Source organism: Chamaea fasciata, unplaced genomic scaffold (assembly GCF_029207755.1).
Source record: "Chamaea fasciata isolate MVZ Bird 193981 ecotype frontalis unplaced genomic scaffold, bChaFas1.0.hap1 SCAF_12, whole genome shotgun sequence".
Taxonomy (NCBI): Eukaryota; Metazoa; Chordata; class Aves; order Passeriformes; family Sylviidae; genus Chamaea; species Chamaea fasciata.
Window position 1 is genome coordinate 15474861 of NW_027094097.1, and position 26580 is coordinate 15501440.

A 26580-nucleotide genomic window follows, 5' to 3' on the forward strand; every position below is an offset into this window, starting at 1 on the left:
CTGCACTCACCATCACCCCCAGCACTCTGAAACCCAGCACTCCCAGGCCTCTCCGAAGGTGCTGCTGTTAATTGCTCCATTAAACACAGACTGGTGGGAATGGGGTAATTTGATTTTTGGAAGGAGCTGGAGGAACACTGAGAGCATCAGCCACGCTGAGCCTGGGCAAAACCAGCTTCCAGTTCATGCCCCTCTTAATGCATTAACACCTTGCCATGGCCTTGGGTTCAGTTTAGGGTGTGAATTAGGTCGGGTTTGTACATTTTAGTCTCTCCAGAGCAATGCAAAGACGTCACACGAGCTCTACCTTGAGCTGCTTTGGGTTTTTTTCCGTGCTGGTGGCAAATGTCAGGAGTTCCCACGGTCAGCCCTGAAGCCTCTCTGCTCCCCCAGATGTTTCCACCCTAAATCACAAGCTTGTTTTTGCAGAAGCAGAAATGGAGGTTGATTTGCAAAAGAAAATCTGAGCAGGGCCAGTGTCTGGGTGGGGAAATGCTCCGAAAGTGGAGGGCAGAGACCGCAGGGCTCACGGAAAATAAACTCTTGAGCAGCCTGAGCTGGGGGCAGCCCTGGCCAGCTCTTCTGGGGAGCTGCTGGGCTGGATCCCCTTTGTTCCTGCTCCTCCCCACAGTGGGAAGCTGGGCTGGGAGGCTCTTGGAGCTGAGCTGCTCCACTAATAGGCATTTATCAAAAAAAAGGTAAAAATCAGGTTGTTATTGCCGGTGTCAAGGAAGCGTCACGGACGCTCTCAGAGAGTGAGAGCTTGTCATCCTCTGGCTGCTTCCTCTTGTCGTGGAATCTCTCTGGGGATGTTTTGGTGCTGATTGGATTCTGTGCAGCCAGCCCCTCTCTCTCCTGCCACAGCCCTGTCCTCTCCTCTCTGCTCCCTGTTGCCGTATGGAGAGGGTGCTCCAGGCTGTGCAGAGGGGTTTAGGATTCTTTACAGAATCGTGGAATGGTTTGGCTGGAAAGGACTGTAAAGCCCATCTCATTTCAGCCCCTGCCTGCCAGCAGCCTGGGACACTGGAAGGGGGTGGAACTGGATGGGCTTTGAGGTCCCTTCCTACCCAAACCATTCTGGGATTCTGTGAAAGCTGGTCCATCATGTAAATTAGCTGGATTTTAGGGATTGGAAGCTGTGTAGGGAAGGGTCTCTGCCTCCTGTTCCATCGTGGCAGGACCCAGGGATGCTCAGGCTGCCCAGGATGTGGCACTCTGAGGCAGGGACATAAATAATACAGTAGATATTATTGAAATGAGGGCTGCCACTTTCCCTGGGTGGGAATAACCCCCTGGGCAATCAATCCCTGCCTGTACTGATCTGCTCCCATCATTGCTTTCTGCAGAGTCTCTTCAGCCCAGCTGTGCTGGCAGGATGCTGCTGCCCCTGCTCTTCCCCCAGGTGTGCCGGCCCCTCCGCTGCCTCCTCCGGGACCTGTCCCGCTGCAGATGGGATGGGCAGAGGGCTGGCTGTCCCCACAGGGCTCTGCACACAGCCTGGGCCACCTGCAGCAGTGACATCACCCCTGTGTTCACCAGGGCTCTGGCTTTTGGGGACAAAGTGGCCATCGTTGACCAGCACGGGGAGCACACGTACAGGGACCTGCTCAGCCGGAGCCTCCGCCTGTCCCGGGAGATCTGCAGGCTCCTGGAGTGCCCCAGCAGGGACCTGAGGGGAGAGAGGATCTCGTTCCTGTGCCCCAATGACGCCTCCTACGTGGTGGCCCAGTGGGCTTCGTGGATGAGCGGGGCCATAGCAGTGCCCCTGTACAGGAAGCACCCCGTGCCCGAGCTGGAATACGTGATCCAGGATTCCCAGAGCGCCCTGGTCATCGCGGCCGAGGACTTCGTGGGGAAAGTCACCCCCAGTGCCAAGAAACTGGGAGTCCCAGTGCTGCCTCTTCCCAAGGCTGGTGGTGATGGAGCCACGAGCCCTGCAGCCACGGAGGAGGAGGGGCCCTTGCCAAACTGTTCCTCGTGGAGGGACAGAGGGGCCATGATCATCTACACCAGTGGGACAACGGGGAGGCCCAAGGGTGTCCTCAGCACCCATGGGAACGTGCAGGCTGTGGTGAGTGCTGCTGCCCCCCCCCCCCCCACCTCCAAAGTCTTGGAATCTGGAGGGGATTTGGGGTTGCAAACACCTTTCCCCCGCCAAATTCCTGCTGAGAACTGTGAGGCCGCAGCTCTGGAATCCTCCAGGCTTGGAAGGTGAACACCCAGCAGAGTGTGAGGCTCTAAACCTTGGCCTGTTCATGCTGCAGCTGCATCCTGAGGCGGGTGGATTCTCCTCTCTGCTTTCCTGGAAAGCAGAAGGGATGAAACCTGTTGTAAAAAAAAACTGATTTCTTTGCAGTTTGCTTTTCTACCCTCTGACTAGGGGAGAATCTTTGCTCCTAATTGGAAAATATCTTAGCCCAGCCCAGTGCTGTGTGAAGCTTGTGCATAATTCAGCTCCGTATCCCCAAGGCAAAAAAAATCCATTAGCTCTGGGAGGCAAAAGGAATTAAAAGTTTGAATAAGCCTGCTGACTACCTCACCACTTGGTTATCAGTGCCTGCAACTGCCAGGCTGCTGCCATTAGGGAAGGAGGGCAGGGAATGCAGGGATGCCTCCGAGAGCTGCTGCTGCTCTGGGTGCTCAGATCCTGCAATATCCCAACAGGAATGAAAGCCTTGATGGATGGAGCCAGGGCTTGGCTATATTGGGCAAAGAATCTGTCCCCTTACAAATATGCTGATTATTTGGAGGGGTGGCCTGAGCAGTCCTCATCCTTTGTGCTGTCCTGCAGGAAGCCTAAAAGCAGCTCCCTGCCCTGTGGAAGAGCGTTGTGAGAGACACGACCAAATTCCACTGTTCAGATGCTTCTCTTATTTTTAGGTGGCTGGAAATAAGCTTTGCAGTTGCCAGCACTGGGCTCTGAAGGGCATTGTTGACCCAGAAACCTGATAATTATCCCTTCAGATAATTATCCCTTCAGAGCAGAGTGTTTTGGAAGCTTGATACTCCCACAATTTCTACTAACATGAAACCTGCTTTCTGTTTATCAGCGATTTCCTGCTCCTACTGATTATCCTTTACAGGTGCTAAAAGCCTGATGTCATCAGTGTCCTAACTGTGGCAACAGAATTCTGGGAAAATTACCTTTTTGATTGCTGTTTCTGCCAAATCTGCACGTGCAGCAGCAGGTTAATATTTTTGTATGTCCTACTTAAAGTCATTGTTGGTATTTCTCAGTAACAAGAAAAGGGCTTTGCTGATTTAAAGACAGGATGCTGAAGGTGTTCCTCTTGTGTGCTGCTGGTTTGGTGGGAATTCTTCTCCTGCTGATCCTAAAGGAAAGATTTTGTACCCAGGCAGGCTTGGCCTTCCTGCCAGGGAATTTGGGGCCTGAATACCTCGGGAGAATCTTTCCTCCTGCCCTAAGGCCACGCTGTTTGTTTTCTCCTGCAGACCACGGGGCTGGTTGAGAAGTGGGAGTGGAAGAAGGAGGATGTGATCCTGCACGTGCTGCCTCTGCACCACGTCCACGGGGTGATCAATAAGCTGCTGTGCCCGCTGTGGGTGGGAGCCACGTGCCTCATGTTCCCGGAATTCAGCGCGCAGATGGTGAGCCCGGGGTGGGGAATCCAGCAGCAGGACCCCGGGCATTGCACTCAGAGCAGCTCTGGGAATGAATTCCTAAAGGATTCCAGCCCCTTTAGCCACTGGCTGTGTGTGGTTCACAGCAAAGTGCGTTGGTTGGGTGCTCAGCCCGGGGTAAATGTGCTCTTCCAGAGGGTGCAGCGCTGGAAGTGTGATGTTGGAATGGGAATGCTGCACTGCCAGCCCTGGGCTGGGGTCTGGCTGGGGGTGGGTGGACCCTTCTGTGTGCCCACTGAGAGCATTTCCATCCAGAATTAGGGTTGTGGGGTTTTTTTTAGTGCCAGGAAAGGTGGAAGTACTGGAATTTCTCATGTGTGTTAGTGGTGTGCTGCTTGCTGAATTTTTGAGTGACTTGCATTTCCCAGAATCCCGAAAACACTGAGGCTGGAAAAGACCTCCAAGGTCACCAAGTCAACCGTGTGATCAATCCCCACTTTGTCACCCAGCCCAGAGCACTGAGTGCCATGTCCAGTCATTCCTTGGACATCTCCAGGGATAAGGGCTCCACCACCTCCCTGGGCAGCCCCTTCCAAATTTTCCCCTTCCAGTCCTACATCCTTAGTGTTTTGTGTTGCATTACATGACAGACCAAAGCCTCTTGAGTTTTTTGCAGCCCAGGCAAGGGAAATCCTGGTTTTCCTCACTTACGTGGAAAGATGGCTCCTCCTCTGTGGAGAAACAAGAGTTAACAGAGCTGTCGGGTTGGACTCAGCGATGTGAGAGAGAGTTTGCAGATCCAGACCTTCTTGCAGCTTTTAGGAAAAGTGGCAGGAGGGGAACCCTACTGGAATGATGCTCTTATAATGTTGTTTTCCATCTGAGCCAGGAAACACCAGTGCCAGTGTTCTGCTTCTCCTTTGTTCCCTGTGGCAGTGGCACACCATGGAAAGAGGGGAAGGAAAGGGACAGGCAGCAGTGAAGGTGGAACAGGTTCTACATTTCCCAGCCCCTGGGATGCAGCACCATCCCTCCACATCTCCCAGTGTCCTGGGTGGTGTTGCAGTGTCACTCTTAAGGGACAGTTGGGTTTTCAGGTGCAGGAAGGAAACAGAAGTGTGTTGTCGCTGCAGAATTCCCTGGGAAATTCAAAGGAGCTTGTGCTGAGTAACTGCCCGGGCTGCTCTCCCTGTCTGTGTTTCTCCACGTGCTGGGAAGGCTTGTCCCATGGAAAGGACAAAGTGCACAGGTGTGGGGTACACCTGGATGCCTCTGGCTGTGCTGCTGCCAGGTGAGGGGGGGCCCAGCTCCCCCCGGAGTGATTGCAGGGCCAGCCGATCCTTCATGGCTCATTTCTGCTTCTCAGAGCAGCGGCCACAGAAAATGCACACTTCCTTTTTCTGTCAGGATGGCTGTGACACCTGAGCACTGATCCTTTTTTGGGGGGGGGACAGCCCCGAAATCCCAGCGGGGCAGCTCTGCGCTTTCAGAGTAAATTGGTGGGATGCTGCGGTAGAGGGCAGGGAGGTCCCTGGTTGCCTTAGCCTGTGCTTTCACCCCAGTGATTGCTGCCACATTGTCCTCCCCGGCTTTAGGGTGACCCCAGAGGCTCGGGGTGCAGCGGGGCTGGGCTGGAGCAGGCGGGAGGTGGCGGTGAGAGGCTGGAGCGGAGCCTCTGGAGGGCGCGGTGCTCCGCATCCTGTGCCGCCGGTGATTGATGCTCCCTCGCGTTTTTCCTCTGCTCTCTCCCGACATCTGCAAATCGATGAGCTGACGTTGAGGGATGGGGTCGGGATCGGGGGAGCGGGACCCCCTCCTCCCGCCTGCTCTGATCAAAGCTGTCCCCAGATGTGACACCGGGGACACGCGGGGACAGCGCCGGGGGCGGCCGCTTGACCCTGGAGCTGAACTTGGGCAGGGAGAGCGGCTGGCGAGGGCAGCAGGCGCCGGGTGGGGCTCTCAGGTGCACGGGGGGCTCTGAAGGACGGCGTTCGCTCCTCTGGTTTCTTGCTTTCCCGTTATTTTTCCGAGGGCCTCCCCTGGGAGCTGCGAGTGGTTTGATCGACACTCCAAAGCGAGCACGGGAGGGTAAATAAGGCTTTCTCGTGGACTTTATTGCAAGCTGCCTTTCAGTTCCACTCTATTTTCACCAGCTGTTTACAAAGTGCCCTTTGCTACTGAAATCAGCTTGCAGCAAAGCAGCAGTGGAGGATTTTGCCAAAGGAGCCCGAGTTTTGTCGTGTGCTTTTTTTCCTTGGCTGCACCTTGAGAAAGCAGCCAATTATAGTGTGATATAAAGAAACTCGACTGGCAGCTAAAACACTTGACAGGCTGATCAAAACAAGGCGAGGAACTTACTCTCAACCTGCTGCAGACATATTTAGCCTTGAGTGATACTGGCAAAGGTTCAAGAGAAACCGCAGCAGCACGCCCGATGTGTGTTTGGTTTCTAATCACTAACACTTCATTATACAAAATAAATACTTTATTATTACAGTGTTTATTAAATTACATAATTTGCGGCGTGCCTTATAGTCGTGGATACAGATGGCAGTCTGGTTTTGGTGGTGGGAATAATGCTCTTTTTTTTTTTTTTTTTTGGTTTCCCTGAGAAGACATTCCCAGCCCCAGACCACGGCTCGCTTGTCGTTCCCTGCTGTGCAGGGGTAGGAGGTGGCAGCTTTCAGACCTTTGCGTCTGTTTTTGGGAGCTGTCCAAGGAAAGGTTAGAAATCAGGACTGTGGAGTAGCCCCGGTGTCCTGACCAACATCCTTCCTCTCACTAAAACAGCATCTGATGTCCGTGGCTACTGCTGAGGCCACGAGGACTCATTAAAGTGTGCTGAGGTGCCTCAAGCGTGAAAGTTGCTCCATAAAATCAGATTCTCTTTATTAAATGAGGACATCCATTACTCTGCACTAGCTACTGTACATGTTATAATTCACTTTATAGCACCATCTGTTAAGACTGTCTTGCTTAAGCTTTTCGTAGCATTTTTTTTATTGCAAGTTATTAAAAAATATGGCTGCATCTATTAATCATTTATTAATAAAGGGTTTATAAATGGACCCTTAGTTTCCAGAATTAGTTGAATCATACGTGATGTACTGAGTCCTCTGGTGCTTGTGCTCCTTGGGGTGCAGTGTCTTCAGAGGGAGCCCATGGGAGCAGCATCCAGTGCTCCTGTCTGTGCTGCTGGGATTGGGAATGGCAGGGATGGCTGTGGCGGGAGACTTTTCAGCACAGGTGGGTGTGGAGCAGGCAGGAGAAGAGCAGTGAGCCTGAGGGGTGTTCTGCCAGCAGCTGCGTGGGGCATGGCTGGCTGTGATGTTCCTGGTTTATTGTTTTATTGGTTTTCAAGGGTGAGAAGTGGGAGGGCAGCAACCTCCTCTGGAGCCAGAGCAAGCTGCAGCCTCAGCATCCCTGCACAATCCTCCCTCCATAACCTGCTCCCAAGCTGAGTTTACTCGTCCAGCTGCTCTGTTCCTGTTTGCATTTCTCAGCTGCTGCTGACCTGTTTCAGGTGCTGGGGTAGGAATTTCTTGTCCAGGAGCAGGGATTGTAAAGGTGCTGTGTTTGTACAAATTTTGTGCACTGCGGTGACCAGAGGAGAAGAGGTGAATGTCTCTGTTAAGGAAGGAGAGCAGGGTGAGCCTCCTCCTCCTGGCCAGGTGCTCTTGGAAGGCTCTGGGAATCAGGGCTTACACCAAGCACCCTCTGGAGCATCCATTCCCAGTGACTCCCTCCCTCCATCTCCCTCCCTGCATCACTTCAGGCACAGCCTGTGGTGTGACTGTTTCTCTGTGGAAATGTCAGTGAGTCTGGAGAGACAGACCTGGGGCAGCTGAGTGTCACCTGTGCTTGCTGTGACAGTCACACTCCGATGTCCCCATTCCAGTCCAGGCCCTCCTTGGACCAGGACCATTTTGGAGCAAATTGTGAGGTCAGTGTCTGGTTAACAGGATCCTCTGCTGTGGTTTTTGGACAAAGAGGATGCATTTTGGGCTTGAAGGACAGGAAGAGCTTGTCTTTGCCTTGGACACTCCTGATCTTGCCTTGAGGGGAAGATGTTCTAATGGCAAAAGGTTCCCTGTCAGCTCTCTGCATTGATAAACATGAGAGCAGATCCTGGGAGGTCTTCCAGCCTCTTGTGCAGAGTGGGAAATAAGAGTGCTGAAAAACCTGAAGGAAGAAACTTGCTCTGCTGAGTGATGGGAGAAGCTGATGGAAATCTCCACTCCGGGTGACCCAGTTGTGGCGTGTGCTGCCCGCTCGGCTCTGCTGGGCAGGTTTGAGCTGTGATGTGCTGCCTGTGCAGTGACAGCCCTGGCTGTGCCCTGCAACCCCTTCCATGATAAATATGCCAAGATGCAGATTTCCTGCCCTGCAGTTCCAGGAGCTGCTGTTTCAGTGCCAGCCTCGCTGTGTGTCTGACTTAAGGTGCTCCGAGGATCAAGCCCTCTAAAAACCATGCCCTGTTTTACAATGTCACACTCAAAGCCATCAAAATCATCTTGTTTGGACTCTTCTTTCTAAGGAGATAGGAATGCTGTGTGCCCAAAGGTGATGTGTGATACGGGACAAGCTTTCCCTGATGTTCTGTCCCCCGTGGCACCTTTTCCCCATGGTAGGAGGGAGCTGCAGACCTGGCACAGGATGAGTGGGAGGTGCTGCTCTGGGGTGCTGCTGCATCGTGTGCTCACAGCCCTGAATTCCTGAAGGCCAGGAAAGCCAGTGCTGTATCTGGGAGCAAACTTTGTCCTTGTCACTGGTGTTCTCTGCGCGAGGCAGACTGGGCTGGGTGCTGGGGCTGTCTACCTTGGCTGGGCTGCACAGGGAGATCCAGGGCTCAGCAGTCGCTGTTGCCTGCGGGAAGGAGAAGCGTGCACTGCACTGAGCCTCTCCCCTGGATCTGTCACTTCTGCAAACATCACTCTGGGCAGCTCTTTTGGTTTATTTTTAAAAGAAAAGCAAATCCAAGCAGAGGAGCCTGTGCTCCAATATCCAGGCACGCTGGGGATCACGGCCCCCATCCAGTTTCAGCTGGAGAGAGGCTGAAAGTCTTTTCATCTGTTAATGGGAGGCTTCAGAGGAGTAATTTTATTTCAGACTCAAAGAGGAGTCGGTGGAGGGAGGAGCAGGTCACTAGTGAATGGATTATGTTTGATCACTTCTCACAGACCTGGCTTTAAAAAGTTAGAGGTTTTATTTCCCATCTCCCCTGATCTGCCGTCTGTCCTCAGCATCTGTTCCCAAGTAATGGCTTTTGATGTGTGTGGGGAAATATAAAAAATGGAACCAGAGCCTGTCATATTTACTTATATTTCCAGGTCCCAGGGAAAGCACTTGCTCCTTTCAGTATGCCTCCAGCATAGGAAGGGTTTAAAAGCTTCAGCCTGGAATGCAGAGGGGCCATCAGACTGTGCTGATGAATAAATGATTAAAACCAGAGTCGCACAGAGCGCAAACAGTTTGGGGTTATAACAAACATGAGACGGAGCCACCAAGGGCCTGATTTCTCTTTGAAGAGAAGAATGTTTCTCTCTCTTTGCATATTGGTTGTGAAGTGTTGGAGGCTCAGTACCTGGGAGAGAGCAGAGCTCCCCTTGGTGCTCTCCTGTCTCATGTGCCCATCTGCTTTTTTGGGATTATTTGGTGTTGGCTGTATGTGCATGGTCCTGAAATCCCTTCACTGCTGCTGTTGAGTTACAGGAGCTTCCCCCCCACTTGTGTTTGGCACAGGATCTCACCAAAGAAGCAGCTGCTTTGGCCACAGCCCTGTTGCTCCCACAGACATTCCAAAAATCACCGGCATCCCTTTTCCTCGATGGTGCTTCCCACATGGCAGCAGTCAGTGCTAAACACAGACCCGTCTCCCCAAGCAAGAGAGAAGTAAAGGGCTGAGTTAACCTTGCATTAGAGGCATTGTTATTTTTGAAAAGGTTTGAAAAGATTCAATTACAACTGAAAATGGCACAATAATTTTATAGAAGAGAGGAGCTGTTGTGTCTGTCAATAGAGGCTGCACCGCGGGCTGGCTGTGATCCGTTTGTGGGCTGATGGAAAAATCCATGCTGATATTTGCTTCCTTTACAGCTTGTCATTCTTCTGGCTGGTTCTAGGAATCTTCTATCAGCCAATATCTTACAGGGTTTAGCACATAACTGGGTTTGCCACCATTTCTTCTGTTGCATGAGAAGATGCCCAGGTGTTGGACTTGGACTCTGGCTGGTTCATGGCGTTGCACCTCTCTAAAGGGAAAAGTTATTCCCTTTTCTCCTCTGTGCTCACATCTCTTCCTTCAGATGATCTTAGCAGGTCTGGAGGCTGGTTGGGAAGGTTGCTGTATGGACTGACCACCCCTTGGAGCAGCTTGTATGTTCCTCCATCCTCATTCACCATCTGCGTGCTGGGAAAAATACGTGGGAAAAATCTCCCAGCTGTGCCTTGCTGTGCTTGTTTTGTACCCACTGGTGTCATTTTCTCCTTTTTTTTTTTTTTCCTTTAATGATGGCAAAATCCCACTGGCCAGATCATGATATGCTTTTGAGCAGTGGGAGGGGAGGAAAATCAGGAATGTCATGCTGACAGGAAGGCTCTTGGGAACATTAGGTCTCCCACTTCTCTGCTGGCACAGGCAGCCCTGACCCGAAGCATTTGCTGCCATTATTGCTGGTGGGAAGCTGTTCCCACTCTTGCTTCCTTGCAGTGAGAAACTTTTTGTTTCTGGCCCTTGGTTATCTTAAAAGGAATCTTGATCCATCTCCTGAGCATATTCCATTGGAAAGCTGCTGCTTCCCTTCTTTGCAGAGCCTGGCAGCCCTGGCACATGGTGCCATGTTTGCTTCCCAAATCCATGGCTTTTTAAAAGCACTTGGAGGTATCAGGTGAGCAAAACAGAACGGAACATTGGGCTGCCAGTACCCTGTGCCCAGGGAATTAACGTGGTGACAGTGACAGTGGGATAACCCAGGGGAGATGGATTGTGCCGCTCCAAGCCTGAGGATGCCAGGTGCTGCAAGGACAAAGCTTTGCACGGGGTTGATTGATTAGTCCCAGGTAACGAGGCTTTCCCACATCCTTCTCTCAAAGCGTGGAGTTGCAGTTAGGAGCCAGGAATAGCTGTTCCAGCTGGCTGGGCAGTGCCAAGCCCTCTGGCCAGCCTGGGCCCTGTGGAGAGCTGGGAGCTGCCAGCTTTGTACCACAGCTTAGTCCTGCTAAAACACATGGGAAGGATCCAGATTTGGCTGAGCAGGAGCAGAGCAGGTGGAGAGGTTTGGCTGTCAGCAGATCACCCCAGCAGCTGGTGGCACAAATCCAAAGGCAGCTGCTTATCCTCAGGAAGGGGCTGTTGCTGGGTGAGCTGGACTGACACGGAAAAAAAACTGCTCCCGTGGCTGCAGGGCAGGAGGGAGGATTTTATCTAAGGCAGGAGTTGAGCTGGCACGTGGGGACAGGGGACTCTGGGGTGCAAGACAGACTTGCTCTGTTTCGGTGGGATTGGGGTTTTTCAGATCCAAAGTCATGTGACAAAAACTCTGCTGCATGGCCAGACTGGAAGTCTGCCTGCGCTCCCACAGCTGCTGGGGACTTGGGAAGGCAAAACAAAATCACAGAGCAAGGATTGAACAACCCCCGAGCATCTGTTTCCCTTCAATCCCTCGGCACAGTCCTGATCCCTGCTTGCCATCACACATCCTTCCCTGCCCGCAGCAATGGCTCTTAGGAGCACCAGGCTGAGGAGACCAGATCCATTCAGCCCTGGCTTTGGACAGAGTCTTCTCCACCCTGCTGCCTGGAGTGGGGAAGATATTGGGGGAAAAGGGGCTGGGAGGAGCACGGGGGGGGTAGACCCTTCTAAATGCAATGTTACCTAATCTGGCTGGTTGGGATCTTGCTGGTAGGTGGATTTCTGCAGGGAGTGAAATGTTCCCTCCTCTGGACATATGACCCATCAGTGCAGGGAGTCACATTCCAGTTCTGCTTTCCTTTCCCAGGGGATCCTGCTCATGCCCTACCTCCCAGGGTGTCCGGTGGGTTTGCACCTTGTGCATTCACCTCTCCCCACCGAGGGCCATCCCTGGGCTGGGAGGCAGCGTGAGCTCCCTCCTGTTGGGTGGGCCGGTGCCTCAGTGGACGTCTCCTGCCCTGGTAACAACAACCACCCTGTGCTGGGAGGGTTTTTTTTAGGAGCTGATTGTTCTGGAGCAGCGGAGTGCGAGATGCGGGGGGAGGCGGCGCCGGCGCAGCCAAGGAGAAAGGGATGAAACGGAGCCCGAGCGAGCAGAACGCGGGGAAGGGGCAGAGTGACAGCATGAAGGAGAATCCCTGGCTCACCTTCAATCAATCCCTGCCTTGCCTCGCTCGTGTGCAGCTGAGCGTGCGCGGGGAGCGCCGAGGCAGCACTGGGTGTCAGGAGCTGTTAGGGAATACATTTGTCACCGGCGGGGCCGGGGCTGGAGCACCGGGACAGGCGCCGTCAGCGGGGCTCTGATTTATTCATGGCTTTGGATAGCTCCTGCCTTGGGAAGAGCTCACCTGGCAGGGAGAGCGGTGAGGTGTGGGAGGAATGGCCTCGGGTGTGACATTTTTGGCTCTGACCCGCGTGTCCCAGGGGTGGTGTTGTCCATATCACAGCAGAGCTGGCTGCTGGAATTTGTCGCCCTTCATAGTTCCCAAGTTTCTTCTTGCAGCTGAAGAATATTATTCCCACAGGGAGTGGTTGGGGTATTGGCCTTCCTGAAAAGCCACTGTCTCCTGCTGCCACTGTTTTACCTGTGGGTTCTGATGGCTCCTCTGAACTTCCCAGGGACACAGCTCTCTGCACCTCACCATGTTCATGAAATCTCATTCCCAGTACTTGATCTCCCTCTTCCCAGCTTTGCCTCAGAGACTGAAGTCCAGGGCTCCAAACTGTCTATTGTGTATGAGGTGTGGGCTGTGTCTTTCCTAAGAAGAGCTCCCATGCTTTGGAAAACTGGTGGCTTTGTGCAGCATTTGAAGAGCTGTGCATGATAGGGGAGTGAACTAATTCTGCCACAAGCTTCCATCTTCGTGAGCGAACTCTTGGCTGCAACATGACAGGACTCAAAAACGCCATTTCCATCATCTCATGAGTGATGGTGGGTGGGGGATCCACTGGTGGGATGAGAGATGAACATTGTGCCTCAGGAAATAAGGCCGTGATGAAAGCTGGGGCCTTGTTTTGGACAGGGATGAGGGGCACACAACAGCTTCCAGCTGTACGTCCAAGAAATCTTCGATAGCAAAGGTGGACTTTCACCCATGTGTGTTCCCTTCCTTCCTAGGTGTGGAAGAAGCTCCTGAGCTCTGAAGCCCCCCGTGTCAGTGTGTTCATGGCAGTGCCCACCATCTATGCCAAGCTGATGGAATATTATGACGAGCATTTCACCCAGCCCCAAGTGCAGGATTTCGTGCGTGCCTTTTGCCAGGAGAACATCAGGTGGGTGAGCTGTGGGCAGGGGCTGCTGCTGGCTCACTGGATGCTCCAGGTTTTCCTTTCAGCATCAGCTCTTTCAGTGCTGGCTGTTGTGCTTTGGTGTCTCTTTGACAGGAACGAGGGTGACATTATTTAATTATGAGCCACTCTTGCATGGGAAAGCCAGAAGGGGCTCGTTGTGTGTCACCCTGTGTAACACATGGCTGAGGGCTTTGTCCTGCAGCCCAGGCTTGTACTCCAGGATCTCTTTTAAGAGGCTGTCCTGGTTAACTTAATATCATGCTGAGAATGTAAGGGACATCTTTGGTACTGGTTGAAAGGATTTTGGGCCTGCAGGTTTTGCATAGAACTTTTTGTGCCCCTTTATCAGGCCACAAATTCCCTGGAGCAAAGGTGCTGTTGGATTCTCCCTGACCTGTGCTTTCCCTGTGCAGGTTAATGGTGTCAGGCTCAGCAGCCCTGCCTGTGCCTGTCCTGGAGAAGTGGAAGAGCATCACGGGGCACACCTTGCTGGAGAGGTACGGGATGACTGAGATTGGCATGGCGCTTTCTAACCCTTTGCATGGAGTCCGTGTCCCAGGTAGGAGTCCCCAGAGGGTGCCCCAGTTTGGAGGCGTTTACTGGGAACTGTTCTGGGGTGTTCTCTGCACATGAGTGAGGAGAGGCCATGGTAGGAACGAGGATGCTGGGATTTGGCACTGAGAAGCCAGGACGTGGATATGTGGGATGTGGCTGCTGGGTTTCCCAGGGATCAAACTGTGTGTGCAGAGCTGGCAGTGGTGCCCACTGGCCTGACCAGGCTGATGCTTTCTTACTTCCAAAATCTTAGTGAATTGAAGGAGTGTTTCTTCAGCTCCTGCTGCCTGGAGTTGCATTTCTGGGTGGTGTCACACAGGATTCTCCACGCAGCAGTGCTTGTCCAACCCATCAGCGCTGAACACTTAAAATAGGACGTCTGCTCACTCTTATTTTAGTGCCTATTTCTTGCCTCTTCAGGAATTCAAAGTTGTCACACCTCGCTGTTTGCTCTGGGCCTGTTCTCTCCTTGTCTTCCCCCCCTTCTCTGAGCTACACTTTGTGATTCCTCTCCATGGCTGTACTTTCTGGAACCTAGAAATAAATCGATCTGAGACATTGCAAATATAAAATGCCCCCACTCTCCCCGTGGTTGGAGCGTGGCCATCTGTGTGCCCACCCTGTGCCACCTGCCTCCCCACAGGCTGTCTGTGCAGGCATGGCACCATATGCAGCCTCCTGGGGAACTGGTGTTACCCCAGGGGGGGTCCTGGGTGTCACAGCTTCCCACAGCACCCCAATCCCATGGGATGCAGGAGCTGGGTCCCGCAGGGGTCGCACAGGGAGTGGAGAAGCCAAAACTCCCCCTCGTTGACTCCTCAGCCTTAGAACAGCTTGAAATACAAACTCTGTTTTACTTTTGCAGGGTAACTGTCATTCCCTCACCCCACTTCAGCCAGTTTTATCTTCCTCCAGCAGCCTCATCCCTGCAGGCAGGAGAGGGAAGCAGGCAGGAAAAACAAGACTCCCATCTGCAGGAGCTCGAGCTGTGTGTGAGCCCCACAGCCCAGGGTGACAGGGAAGGGATAATTTCACTGTCCCTGTGGCCTGCTTATATTTGCTTTTTATTGATTTTCATGAGGGAAAATGAGAGGAGACTCCAGAAATTCCTCAGGGGACTAAAAGAGAAAAGGAATAAGACTGAAAGTAGCAGGGCAGCTCCTGCCCCAGAGCTGGTGGCCATGTGCCTGAGGCATCATCCCTATGGATCCTGGGGTCTGCAGGGGACCTGGGGACAAAACCTCTTGTGCAGCCAAAGCAGAGGGGCTGGGAACTGTCACTCCAGCCCCATGCAGGGGCTCCTGCAGCCCTGAGAGGGGAGAGAAGTGTCTCATGAAGGTGGGGATCAGCAAGAAACCATACAGAAAGGAGGCTATAATTGAATAGGCTTGATTAATTTATTTCAGGAAGTGTCAGCTGGGAAGCAGATGGGTGAAGCTGAGGCATAATTTACTGGAGCTGTGAAAAAGCTTTTGATCCAGTGCCCTGTTAGAGGCTCTGGGTAGGAGGTCACCAGGTACCACAGAGATCCCAGAGTCAGCTGATGGTGGGGTGGGAACAGGAGACATCCAGCAGAGGATTTCTCCTGGAGTGGGAGCAGCACTGGTCTTTCACTACTGCTTTGACCTGTTGGAGTGAGCCCAGGGGAGGCACCAGGATGATCAGAGGGATGGAGCACCTCTGCTGAGAGAATTGGGATTGTTCAGCCTGGAGAGGAGAAGCTTTGGGGTGACCTAATCGTGGCCTTCCAGTTCCTGAAAGGGCCTGCAAGGAAGATGGAGTGGGACTTTGGACAAGGGACTTTAGAGTGACAGGAGAAGGGGGAATGGCTTCATAATTAACTTCTGGTCTAGATTAGATATTAGTAAGAAATTGTTGGCTGTGAGAGTGGTGAGGCCCTGGCACAGGGTGCCCAGAGAGGCTGTGGCAGCCCGTGGATCCCTGGAAGTGTCCAAGGCCAGGCTGAATGGGGCTTGGAGCAGCCTGGGATAGTGGAAGGTGTCCCTGCCCATGGCAGGGGGGAATGGAATGAGCTTTAAGGTCCCTTCCAAACCATTCTGTGATTCATGAGCCTCTGAGGGGAGATCCTGGGGCATCCCTTGCCCTCATCCAGGTGCTTGGTGTGGCAGGAGAAAGGTCGAGTCCCTGAACCCTGCCCATCCTGCCTGTGTCACCAGCAGTGTGTCCCCACTCTCCACCCACAGCACAAGTCTGAAGGGGCAGGGATGGAGGTGTGGGAGCTTTAATTTCCAGAAGCAGCAAAGATGAAAGATTTGAAAGATAAATGTTTGCTTGTATATGGTTAAAACCCTGCTTAAAATGCCTCTGTTTTCACCAGCTCTCATTCTAATCCCCCCTGGTGCTGTTACTGTGAAGGGAGATGAATAATTCATGGCCGGAGAATGCCTCACTGGGCCTAATCACCACTTTAATTGGAGGTTTAGATCAGAGGCAGCTAATAGCTGCTACAGCGGGGACTCCGTGTATTGTTGACAGTGAGATCCTTGAGTGCCTTATCGTTGGCCTGTTCCAATCCTCCCGGGACACCGCGGCACAGAACAGCACCGAGCTACCCAGATACCGAAGGACACAGAGCACGGGGCCAATTAAATTTATCTGGGAAGAGCTGACAACTTTTTTTAAACAGAGGAGAACGGGTGAAAGCAGAACGGTGTCACCCCCTCCCGCCCGCGGCCCCGGCGACACCGCGGGCGAGGTGCCAGCATTGCTTAACATCCAGGAGTCTGCAAATTGGAGGGATGCAGAGGGGAAGAAGCATGGATTTCTCCCCGGTTGCCCCTCAGGATTAAGGCTGGGGACAAAAGGAAGCCAGTGCAGAGCGTTGAGCCCTTCTGATCACCCCAGTTGTGGCTTGATGAAGGCAGGACCTCCGAGGCTGTTCCTTTGGGAATGGGCTCAAATTTCTGCTGCCCTGTTGGAGTTGGCACAGGGTGTATTTTGACACGGTGGATGGGCCTGGGAAGCTCTAGTCATTGTTTTTGCACAAATTCTATTAATCCTGACAGGTTTGTGGAGCTCAAATCAATGGTAGGAGCTTTTACAGATGTTGATTTTGAAGTTTGTCACTTTTCCTAAATACCAGAAAAGCTTCTCCAGACAGAAACATAAGGAAGCAGCTCTCCACCAGGGACCTGTTTTACATGCTGGTTTTATTTTAGCCAAGTAGGAGAGGAATTGGTGGGGCTGTGTTAGTAACTGTGATCTGAAACACTGTGTGGGGAACACGTCACCTCCTCTGTGCCTTCACATGTCCCAGCGCTGTGCTGATCTTTGGTGTCTCGTTCCCAAGGGCTGGGACCAGCAGTGGGCACTGATCCTGGAGTCCTGCTGCCCATGAATCACTGCCCATTTCCATGTTGAGGTCAGCAGCTTGCATCCAGGGAAGAAGCATCTTCCAGGAAGGCATCTGGCTGATCTTGATTTGAAAAATTCCAAGTCTGTGAGAGCCCCTGGCCGTTCCTTGCATTGGTTTCTGCTCCCTCTGTGAGCTTTCCAGGACTGACTTTGTGGTGCCTGCCCACAGACGTGCCATGTTTTGTGGGCAGATTGGAGTCTGTTCACACACAGTGTTTTTCACCCTGGAGAAACCGTTCCCACAGAAGTCTAGAAGGTGGCTCCAGCGACCTTCCATGCAACACTGAGGGTGTTTTCTGTGACTTGTTACTTGCTTTGAGGCCTCTTGGCGCCTCCCATGGCAGGTGCAAGATTGTTTATAACACATATGGTGTGATTTTTAGGGTTGTCCTGTGCAGAGCCAGGAGCTGGACTTGATGATCCTTGTGGGATCCAACTTCTGTGATTTTCTGATTCCATAAATACCTCAACACGGTACCTCAGGGCACTTCTGGCTCGTGGCTCCCTCCTTCCCCTGCTGCAGCTCTCTGTCTCTGAGCCCTGGCAGTGTCTGGCCTGGAGAAGGGAGCAGCCCAGGGGTGCTGGTGGTGAGGGGAGGACGTGGCTGTGCTGGCTGACCAGAATGCCAAAGGCAACTCCGAGCGGAGCAGACACGGATCACGGAGCTGCCACGTCGCTTTGTGTTTATTTCCAGCCAGATTTGCTAATTGTTCGGGTAGTTTCGCTGCAATAAAATCTCACTCCCTCATAGCCCATCTGCTCTTGGCTGATCCTGCAGGGATGCCATAAATCTGGGCTACGACGACATATCCATTTCCATGGCAACTGACCAATGTAGCAGACAAAATCATGATGTCACGGATAGCAGATCTCCAGGGCTTCGACAGGAGAATGAGACCAGGACAGGGAAAATGCCACTTGAACCCGAATGCCTGAAATATGAACAACAGGAAGACAGGGCTGAGCTCCAGGTCCTTCAATCCCTGCTCTAGGGAATTCCCAGTGTCAAGGTGATGCTGGCAGACCTGGAGGTGCTTCAGAGGGAAAAATTGATCATCCTTTAAAATGAAGAGCACAGTTACCAATTTATAGAATCACAGAATGGTTTGATTTGGAAGGGATCCTTAAGCTCATTTTGTTCCATCCCTCCTGCCCGGGGAGCTCTGGGTCACAGACGCAGCTTGGAGCTCAATAGTGGTCGTTGTGACACTGTGTCAGCTCCTTGGCTTTGAAATTGAAACCTGTGGAAGAAAGGGGTGGTTTTGATCCCTGTTTTTCTCTTGTGATGTTTTCTATCCATTGTATTGATGTCTCCTAAAACTGAGATAATCCCTGGCAATTCTCAGCTGTTAAGCCTTTGCTTCCCCTGTCAGGTGCAGGCTGTAGAGGAGCAGAGTAATCGCTGTGCTCTCTCTTTTCACAGCTTCGTGTAGGTTTTGTGGTGCCTTGCTTTTTTTCCTTTTTAAAAAAGGAGCTTCGTTCCTGAGCTTTGAAGCTGTGCAGATGTCCTCAAAGAGTGGCCAGGAGAGACTGTTCAGGGCTGGAGTTTGTGTTCAGAGGCATTCCCAGCACTGCCTGCTCAGCAGCGTGGCAGCGTCCTGACATTTCCACGCAGACACATGGCGGGATCGCCGCCTTCCTGAAGGGACACCCCCCTCTAGGAAATTCTTTAGTGCCAGCACAGCCTGCAGCCACCACTGATAGACGAGCAGGTGCTCTTTTGCATCCCTGATTCTGTGATTTCCCCGTGCCCATGCTGTTCTCCCCCACAGGTTCCGTGGGCACGCCGCTGCCCGGCGTGGAAGTGCGCATCGCCAGCGAGACCCTGAGGGACGGCGCTCGATCCTATACCATCCACGCCCAGGGGGATGAAAACAGCACACAGGTAGTGTTCCCCATTGCTTCACTTGGAAAAGGTCTTCACTCAGGGAAAGTTCTCTCCTTCCCAGCCCTCTGAAACCCCAAGGTTGCACTGCTCTTATTCCCAGGAATTCAGTGATAGTTTCTTGTACTTTTTTTGTGGGTTCCTATAGCTGTGGTACTTTATGGACTGCACAAGTGCTGGCCATACAATCATGGAATGGTTTGGGTTGGAAGGGACATTAAAGCCCATCCAGTTCCACCTCCTGCCACAGGCAGGGACGACTTCCACTAGCCCAGGTTGCCCCAAGCCCTGTCCAACCTGGTCTTGGATGGTGCCAGGGATCCAGGGGCAGCCACAGCTTCTCTGGGCACCTGTGCCAGGGCCTGCCCACCCTCACAGCCAAGAATTCCTTTCCAACATCCAATCTAAAACTACCCTATTGCACTCTGAAGACCAGGTCTAGTGGAAGGTCCCTGCCTATGGCACTAGATGAGCTTTAAGGTCCCTCCCAACCCAAACCATTCTGTGACTGGAAGGGCAGGACTGGTGGCCTTGGGGCTTGCACTCACTTTGAAACAGCACTGGGGGAAACTCATCATGTTTCCATGGAAGTCAAGCTCCATGCTGAGCTCCACATGATACCTGCACTCAGTTCTAATGTGCCAGAGGTCAGGCATCTGGGATGGGGAAGCATAATCTGTGCTGGGGAGCTGAGTGTTCCTGCTGCAGCAGCAGCCCCAGCCCAAGGTCCAGGCTGGCTCTTCCCAACGAAAGTGGCTGGGCAGGGTCTGCATTCCTGCCCCCTCCACACCCTCTGTGGGTGTTGTGCTGCTCTGGCAGATCCATCCCTGGTGATGTCTGGGCTTGGCTGAGCAGGTAAATGCAGTGTGCGACAGAAGTGACCCCAGCAGTGACACCGCGTGGGTGGGACACGGGCAGGCATGAGATTCAACCTGAAATAGGTTCCTTCACTCATTCCCCTGGGAAATGGCTTCTCATCCAGCCACCTACATGCTGAGGGTTTGAAAGGAGCTTCCCGGGCTGTGGCAGAGACACTGCTGGTGTAAGCACTGCTGAGAGGCTCAAGAGGATGTTTTTTTGTCTAAATGATCTGGTGGCAGGTGGAGGAGCCAGCAGGACCACAGGCAGCCCCGTGGGTGGGCTGTGCTCAGGTTGTGTTTTGTGTTCTGATGCTGTAAGAGCTGGATCCACCCCAGACTTGTAAAACAGCCCAGGGGACAGCTGAGAGAGACCACTTATTGTGGCTTTTATTAAAATAAAACCTCTTGGCTGCACTTTACTCTGTGTCACTGCTGTGGCGTTGCCAAGCAGTGGGCAAAGCAGGAGACTCCTCGTGTCCTGTTTTTGTCACTTCCTGGGTGCATGTTATATTTCACAGGTTTGTCCTCTGATCCCAGAGTTTGCTCTTGGCCTTTTTTTTTTCCACTTGTGTGGAACTGAGACATGAAATATAACATGTCCCTTTTAATAATGATCCTATAATGCTTTTTTCCCCTCAGGGATCCCTGGGCGCTTTACAAATTAGGTCTCAGACACGAGAATCCCCAAAGTGCAGCTCCTTCCAGGATGAAATGTGGATGTTGTTCTACTGAATTATGAGAGGAAAAAATATGGAATGTTATTTTTTCTGCTCAGTACTCCTTCCCTTTCCTTCTCATTGCACTGAGTGACCAGAGAAGGGGAGCCCAGATGATCTGTGTCTGGTGCTGGAAGCCCACCACCTCCGCAGGGCTTCACAGAGCTGGGATTCACATAACTCTTCTCTTTCCTCTGGCTTCAGGCTGCTTGGGTTTATTTTGGGGGCAGAGGAATTGCCCTTTATCGTGGTGATTTCTCACCTGCATCCTCCAGCCCCCAGTGTGGGTGGCTGAGGTCCCTACCCACGGCTCACAATTCTTCCAGGAGCTCCCACCAGTGCTGGGCTTGGCTCCCTGCCCCTTGCTGATGGTTCACTTTCCGTCAGGCTCTCCCTTGGGGATCTTTTGGATGTTCTGGTGAATTCTCAAGTCATCAGCGGGGGGAGGGGGGGGAGGTGTGAGGAGGTGATAATTTGCCTCTGGGCATTGGCTCACGGGTTGGTCCCTCTCTGAGAAGCTGTCCCCGTCTCACCCACCATTCCTCTTGTCCCAGTTTAACTGGGAGTTTCTTCAGGCTGAAGGGAGAGCAATGGTCCCATCTGTTCAGGCCACCCTAGGAGAGAGTGGCTGGCTGGGTACCTCCAGGACATCCACAACATTTCCAGGAGCTGAGCAGAGCCAGCTGCCTCTGTCCCTGGGACTGTCACAAGGTGGGAAAAACAGTCCCTGCTCCCAGCATGTGTTGGCACAGATGGATGCGTGGAGATGCCAGGAGTTTGGGTTTTGTATGCCCTGGGCACAGAGTGTGACTTTCCCTGGCGTGACCAGGTGGCAGCCATGGTGACAACACCTCTGCTCCCAGGGATGCTGGAATTCCAGTGCCTCACACCTGCGGTCCCAGGCAGAGCCTCACCTGCTCAGTGCCTGCCCCAGACACTGCTGCTGGCGCTGTGTGCATCATGCTTGGTTAATAATTCATGTCAGGAGAGACGACGTCAGTGGAATTCATTTAAAACAAGGCGGATCTGACAGTCCAAGTGCTCCTCACGCTCCAGCAGTCCGAGAAAGGCCCAGCTTTGTTTAAATCAACTCCTCCACAGCACAGGGGCCGGCCCAGGGATGGGAAGAGCTGGTTGGTGTCACCCTGCCTGTGCCACCAGATAACCCTGTGGCCTTTTCCTTGCCTCCTGTGAGAAGGATGAACAAATCCTTCCTCGCCTCCCTCACAAGAGGGCACTGAGCCTTATAGTGGTTGAGGGCTGCAGGAGACTGAGGGGAGACCTCAGGGGTCTTCAACATCCTTGTGAGGGGCAGCAGAGGGGCAGGTACCGATCTCTTCCCTCTGGTGACCAGGGATAGGAGCCAGGGAATGGCTGGAGTTGTGTCAGGGAGGTTTAGGTTGGATATCAGGAGAGGTTCTCCCGGAGGGAGAAGGCTCCCCAGGGAACGGGCTCGGGCCCGAGGCTGCCAGAGCTCCAGGAGAGTTTGGAAAACGCTCCCAGGGATGCCAGGGTGGGATTGTTGGGGTGTCTGTGCAGGGCCAGGGGTTGGATTGATGGTCCCTGTGGGTCCCTTCCAGCTCAGGATATTCCATGATTCAAGCACCACGGGGCTGATCCAGGGGGATGATGCTGAGCACCCCGGCAGGAGCTGGGCTCTGAGCCACCTCTCCTCCCCGGGCTCCTGCGAGCAGGTGATCTCTGTGCCGGGGCTGAGGCACTGTCAGGGCAATCTGCGAGGCGTTCACACCTCGGCTGTGCCTGCAGAGCCCTCTCGACAGGAGCAGAGAGCGCTGCCTTTGCCAAGGGAATTATTCTGCGGAGCCTCGCAAGGTCAGCGCCTTCCCCGCTGGCGTTGGGCTGAGTTCCTGCCTCCTGCTCCCACCGCAGCAGGCGTTCTCCGAGCTCTTTTTCCCCACTAACACCGCCTCTCCTCTTAGCCTGGGGTGTCGCTCCCTTTCCTTTCGTGCCGGCGCCCTTTGGACATGTGCGATCCAAACAGGAGCTCGGAGGAGGAGGAGGAGGAGGAGGAGGAGGAGGAGGAGGAGGAGGAGGAGGCAGCCTGTGGGTGGCAGGAGCAGGGAGCTGGGGAGTGTTCCTGCTCTGCCATCCCGTAACTGCCTGAGCTTGCAGCAGGGGACCGCTGTAATTTGCAAAGCTGGTTTCTGGCACACCCTGAAGATCAATAATCTACTTAGCTGAAAGTTTGCTGGATCTCTGTTCTTCCCTGCATTTTCTCCCGTCCCTTGATTGGAGTGCTGGATTCCTTTCCTTCAGTCCTTCAGTGTCATCTCAGGAGCCCTGTGCTCCTTGGCTCAGGTTTTCAGCCGGTCCTGTGCTGCTTCCTCTGCGTGTTTTGCACCTTGTGCTGGTTTCCGGGGCTGACACGGAGCCACGTGCCTCGGGCTGGGTCAGGCACTGCCAACACCCAAACGAGGTGCTGCAGCCTGACAGAGCCACTCACTGCTCCATCTGTTCCAGCTGAGGATGCTCAGCACCTTGGGGACACTTGTGTCAGGCCAGCAAAGGCAGGAGGTGACAGTCCCGTCGGAGTCACAGTGCCTGCCCTGACTGTGTCCCCACCTCAGTTTGGGGATGCAGAGCTATTCCCTGCAGAGATGCTGCTCTGGGAGTCCTGACAGAATGGCTTCTCCTGCAGCAACTCTGGGGAGCAGAGGTGTGGAAGTGGGTGTCAGGGACAGCACAGCTTTGCCTGACTGGAGTCATCCCACATCCTGCTCCTGGAGCCCCTGGCATCCAGAGCAGTTCCTCAGCTTTCCACCTTCCTTAGGCAGCCGCCTGCTGAGCCCGTCTGACCGTTCAGGCTCAGTAATCCTTACCCACAGCCCGGAGTGCTCCTTCCCCTGGGGTGTTTTCCCCTCAATTTTTGGCACCTCTCCCTGTGGCTCTGGCGCCCAGGAAAGGGTTACAGCTCTCCAGCTCTGAACGTTTCAGTTTGCTTTGTTCAGTGCAATGCATATTTCATACGCTCAGCTTCCCAGCTGGCAGAGGCCTGGAAACCCTGCAAGCTGTCGGGTATTGTCTCTCTCCTTCTTTACTTGTTTGTTTGTTGGGTTTTTTTGGGGGTTGTCATTTTGTTGGATTTCTCTCTCTTTTTTTTTTTTTTTTTTCTTTTTCATCTTTCCCAAATTACTCTCTCTCACCAAAGCCCAACCCTAGCGCTGACAATGGGGGGCTATCAATAGCTAAATGGCTTCACAGCTGTAGCCAAGGCAGGGCTGGAGCCAGGGCTTTTATGGCGAGCAATTTCCCCGTGCCGAGGCTGCGGAGGGAGCGTGGGGACGGGTGGGTTGCAGGAGCTGGCAGCAGGAGGACGCTGTGCCACGGGCTTCCCCCCCCCGCCTTGCAAAGGTTGTAATTATCTCGTTGTTTATCCATATGCAAGCTGTCGTCCTGGACGGGAACCGCCTCGGCTGCGGCCATCCCTCCCGAAAGCCACCAGCGTCTCTGTCCCCTCCTCCCCGTGCCCCCCGTGTCTGTGCCATCTGCTCACAGCTTGCTGCTGGTTGCCAGCGCCTCGGCGGGGCTGGGGGCAGCTGGCACTGTCACCCGTGGTTGTGACTGCAGCTCTTGGCTGTTGATGTCCCCGTGGAGGGGACCAGGAGCGGCTTCGCCTCGCTCATGTTCATCCCAGATCTCTGCAGAACCCAAGGTGGTGCCAGGGTTGTCTTGGAGGTCTGGGCACCTCCGTGGCTGCTGCCTGTGGCTGGCGTGGGTCTGGGTCCTGTGGGATTCTCTTCACCCATCCAGGTATCCCATAATAGTTGGTGAGATTGTAGCTGGCTCTTCTCCAGAGATGGGCACGGGCCCCTCATGCCTGACATTCCTGAGAACGGCCAGGTATGGACAGGATGTGATCACCTGGCCCAGGGAGGCCCATCTCTGGCTGTCCCAGAGGAACAACCAAAGGAACACTTGGATTGTTCCTTTCCTATCCCATTCAGACCTCAGCTCATTCTTTGTCCTCAGTGCTCCTGCACTTCCAGAACAGTTCTCCAGTTTTTCACCGGTTTTCTTGTCCCTGCTCCATCCCATCCTCATGTGTTGGTATCCTGAGGATGAACTTTACCTCCAGCATCCCCATTCCATCTCCCAAGAGGAGCTTTTCCTCAGCTCCACGATTTCTTCCATCAGGCAGTGTGGGGAACGAGTTGTTGAAGGCAGTCTGGATTAGATCTGCAGCTTTTCTTCTATCTGCTACCCCAACCCTCAGTATTTCTGGCACAATCCACCTTTGATGAAAACACTCTGTATTTATTCCCATTTTCCATTTGCCTCAGCTTCTTCCAAAACCTCCTTCCAAAGCCCTTGCAGTGCTGGACACTACACTTGTGTGTGTTCCAGTTATCACTTTCTTTTTCCCATATTTCTCTTGTCTCCTCAGGATCCTGTTTTGTGTCCTGCCCAAGTAATTCAAGAGTCTCCACTTTGTTGCCCAGGCTGCTTTTGTTCCTGTATAAACATTTTAGCTGCTTCTCATTGATCACATGCAGTTCCTTACTCATCTTGGGCATTGATTCCGTTCTCAGATGTATTTATATCTCCTTCCTTCTTTCTGTCGGCCCTCTGTTGTTTTTTGTTTTTTTGTTTTTTTTTTTAATTTGTGACCATATTTCTGTTTTATTTCTTCCTGGTAGTAAAAGTGGAGGCAGAGGTTGCAGTAGCATCATGTCCCCTAGTTTCTCAGCTGAAAACTCTTCTCATCACAGGAACAGCCTCGATTCCAGGAGGATATTTCCTTGCACATGGAAGTTGAATCCGTCTGTCAAGAAGAACCCTCTTTCCACACGTGTTTCCTTTGAGCTCACCTTTGTCACCGCACCCTCAGGATCTCTATGAATCTCTTTATTGTTTTATTCTTCCATAGCATCCCAGACTGGTTTGGGTTGGAAGGATGAAGCTTATCTCGTTCATGGGCACCTTCCACTAGAATATTCCTCTTTGTAGCTGGGGGAAGTTTTGGGGTGTTAGTGGAAGAGCCCTGGAGGTGGTGGGGAGGTGCTGCAGCAGAGGCTGGAGGAAGAGGAACTGTGTCTGTCCCAGGGTTCCTGCAGCCAGGGGAGCAGGGGATGGCTCGGCACAGGGAGCAATTCGAGGTTGTGGGGCAGTGTGTGTGCAGTCACAGCTCATCACAGCCTCCCAAAGTGCCCTTCTAGGGGAGGCTGATGGAAACCAAACCCCACAAATTGAGTTCTTGCCTGGTGCTCTGCCTGCCCCGAGCCCAGAATCGGCACAAGGGCACATCAGGAGCCTTCCCCTAAGGAGGGGAGCTGAGTGGCAGGAAGATGTGCTGACATCTCGCCTCGTTTATTATCCCAGGAAACCTGCAAACGAGAGGGATGAGAACAGCAGCGTGGAGAGCTGTTGGCATCTCTGCAATAGTGTTACACGTTTAATTTATGGTGTTAATATAGATCAAGAAGTTTTGTGTCCATGGAACAACTGTGGGGAGGACTGACCTTTCCCAAACTTGGCTTGTTTTCTGTCGTGCTTTTGGGATCATCTGGAGCTGATCAGGCTGGTAACTTTAAAAAATCAGTATTGCCTAAAAATACAGACAATCACTTTTGTTTTCAGTGGAGCAACATTTGCTGTAAGTAGAGGGTTGGGTTGTTTGAAAATAAGTTTCAGTGTTCCAGCTCCACTGTGCACCAGCCATGCTTTCAAATTTATAACTCTCCAAAATGAAAAGTAAATGGATTGTGTTATTCCCAGCCCTTTTATAAAAGTTAACATTGCAAAAACAGATGTGAAATGTGGCCTCGCAGATTACAGCCTGAGCTTGGAGTTTTTAGGTTGGGGTTGTATTTTTTTCCTTACTCTCTCTGTGCTGTGTCCCCGAGGAACAGAAATCTGCCTTTTTCCAGCAGGAGGAAAATTGTTCTGTGTCTGAATTGCCTCCTGCCAGGCTTGTGTGGATGCTGCAGGACACGGAGCTCCAAGGAACGATAATGCCTTTACAAAAACAGGCAACTTAGCAGGGAATTTTTAATTAGGAGTGTGCAGGAAAGTTCAGATTGCCTGGGAATTTGGTATTGCTCTAACAAACCTCCCAGTCCTAGGACATCCATTCCAGTATGGCCCTGAGAGTTGGTGATTAAAGGC

General features: G+C 52.9%; 1 protein-coding gene across 1 annotated transcript in view; it reads left to right on the forward strand.

Annotated features, from left to right (window-relative positions):
• Positions 1-1346: 1346 nt before the first annotated feature.
• ACSF3 (acyl-CoA synthetase family member 3) overlaps positions 1347-26580 on the forward strand; it is a 48533-nt gene continuing 23299 nt past the window's right edge. Inside the window, exons 1-5 of the mRNA XM_066194770.1 lie at positions 1347-2071; positions 3454-3609; positions 12891-13045; positions 13477-13622; positions 18766-18878. Coding sequence (XP_066050867.1) covers positions 1376-2071; positions 3454-3609; positions 12891-13045; positions 13477-13622; positions 18766-18878 — 1266 coding nt within the window. The 5' untranslated portion in view covers positions 1347-1375. The remainder of the gene's footprint in view (positions 2072-3453; positions 3610-12890; positions 13046-13476; positions 13623-18765; positions 18879-26580) is intronic.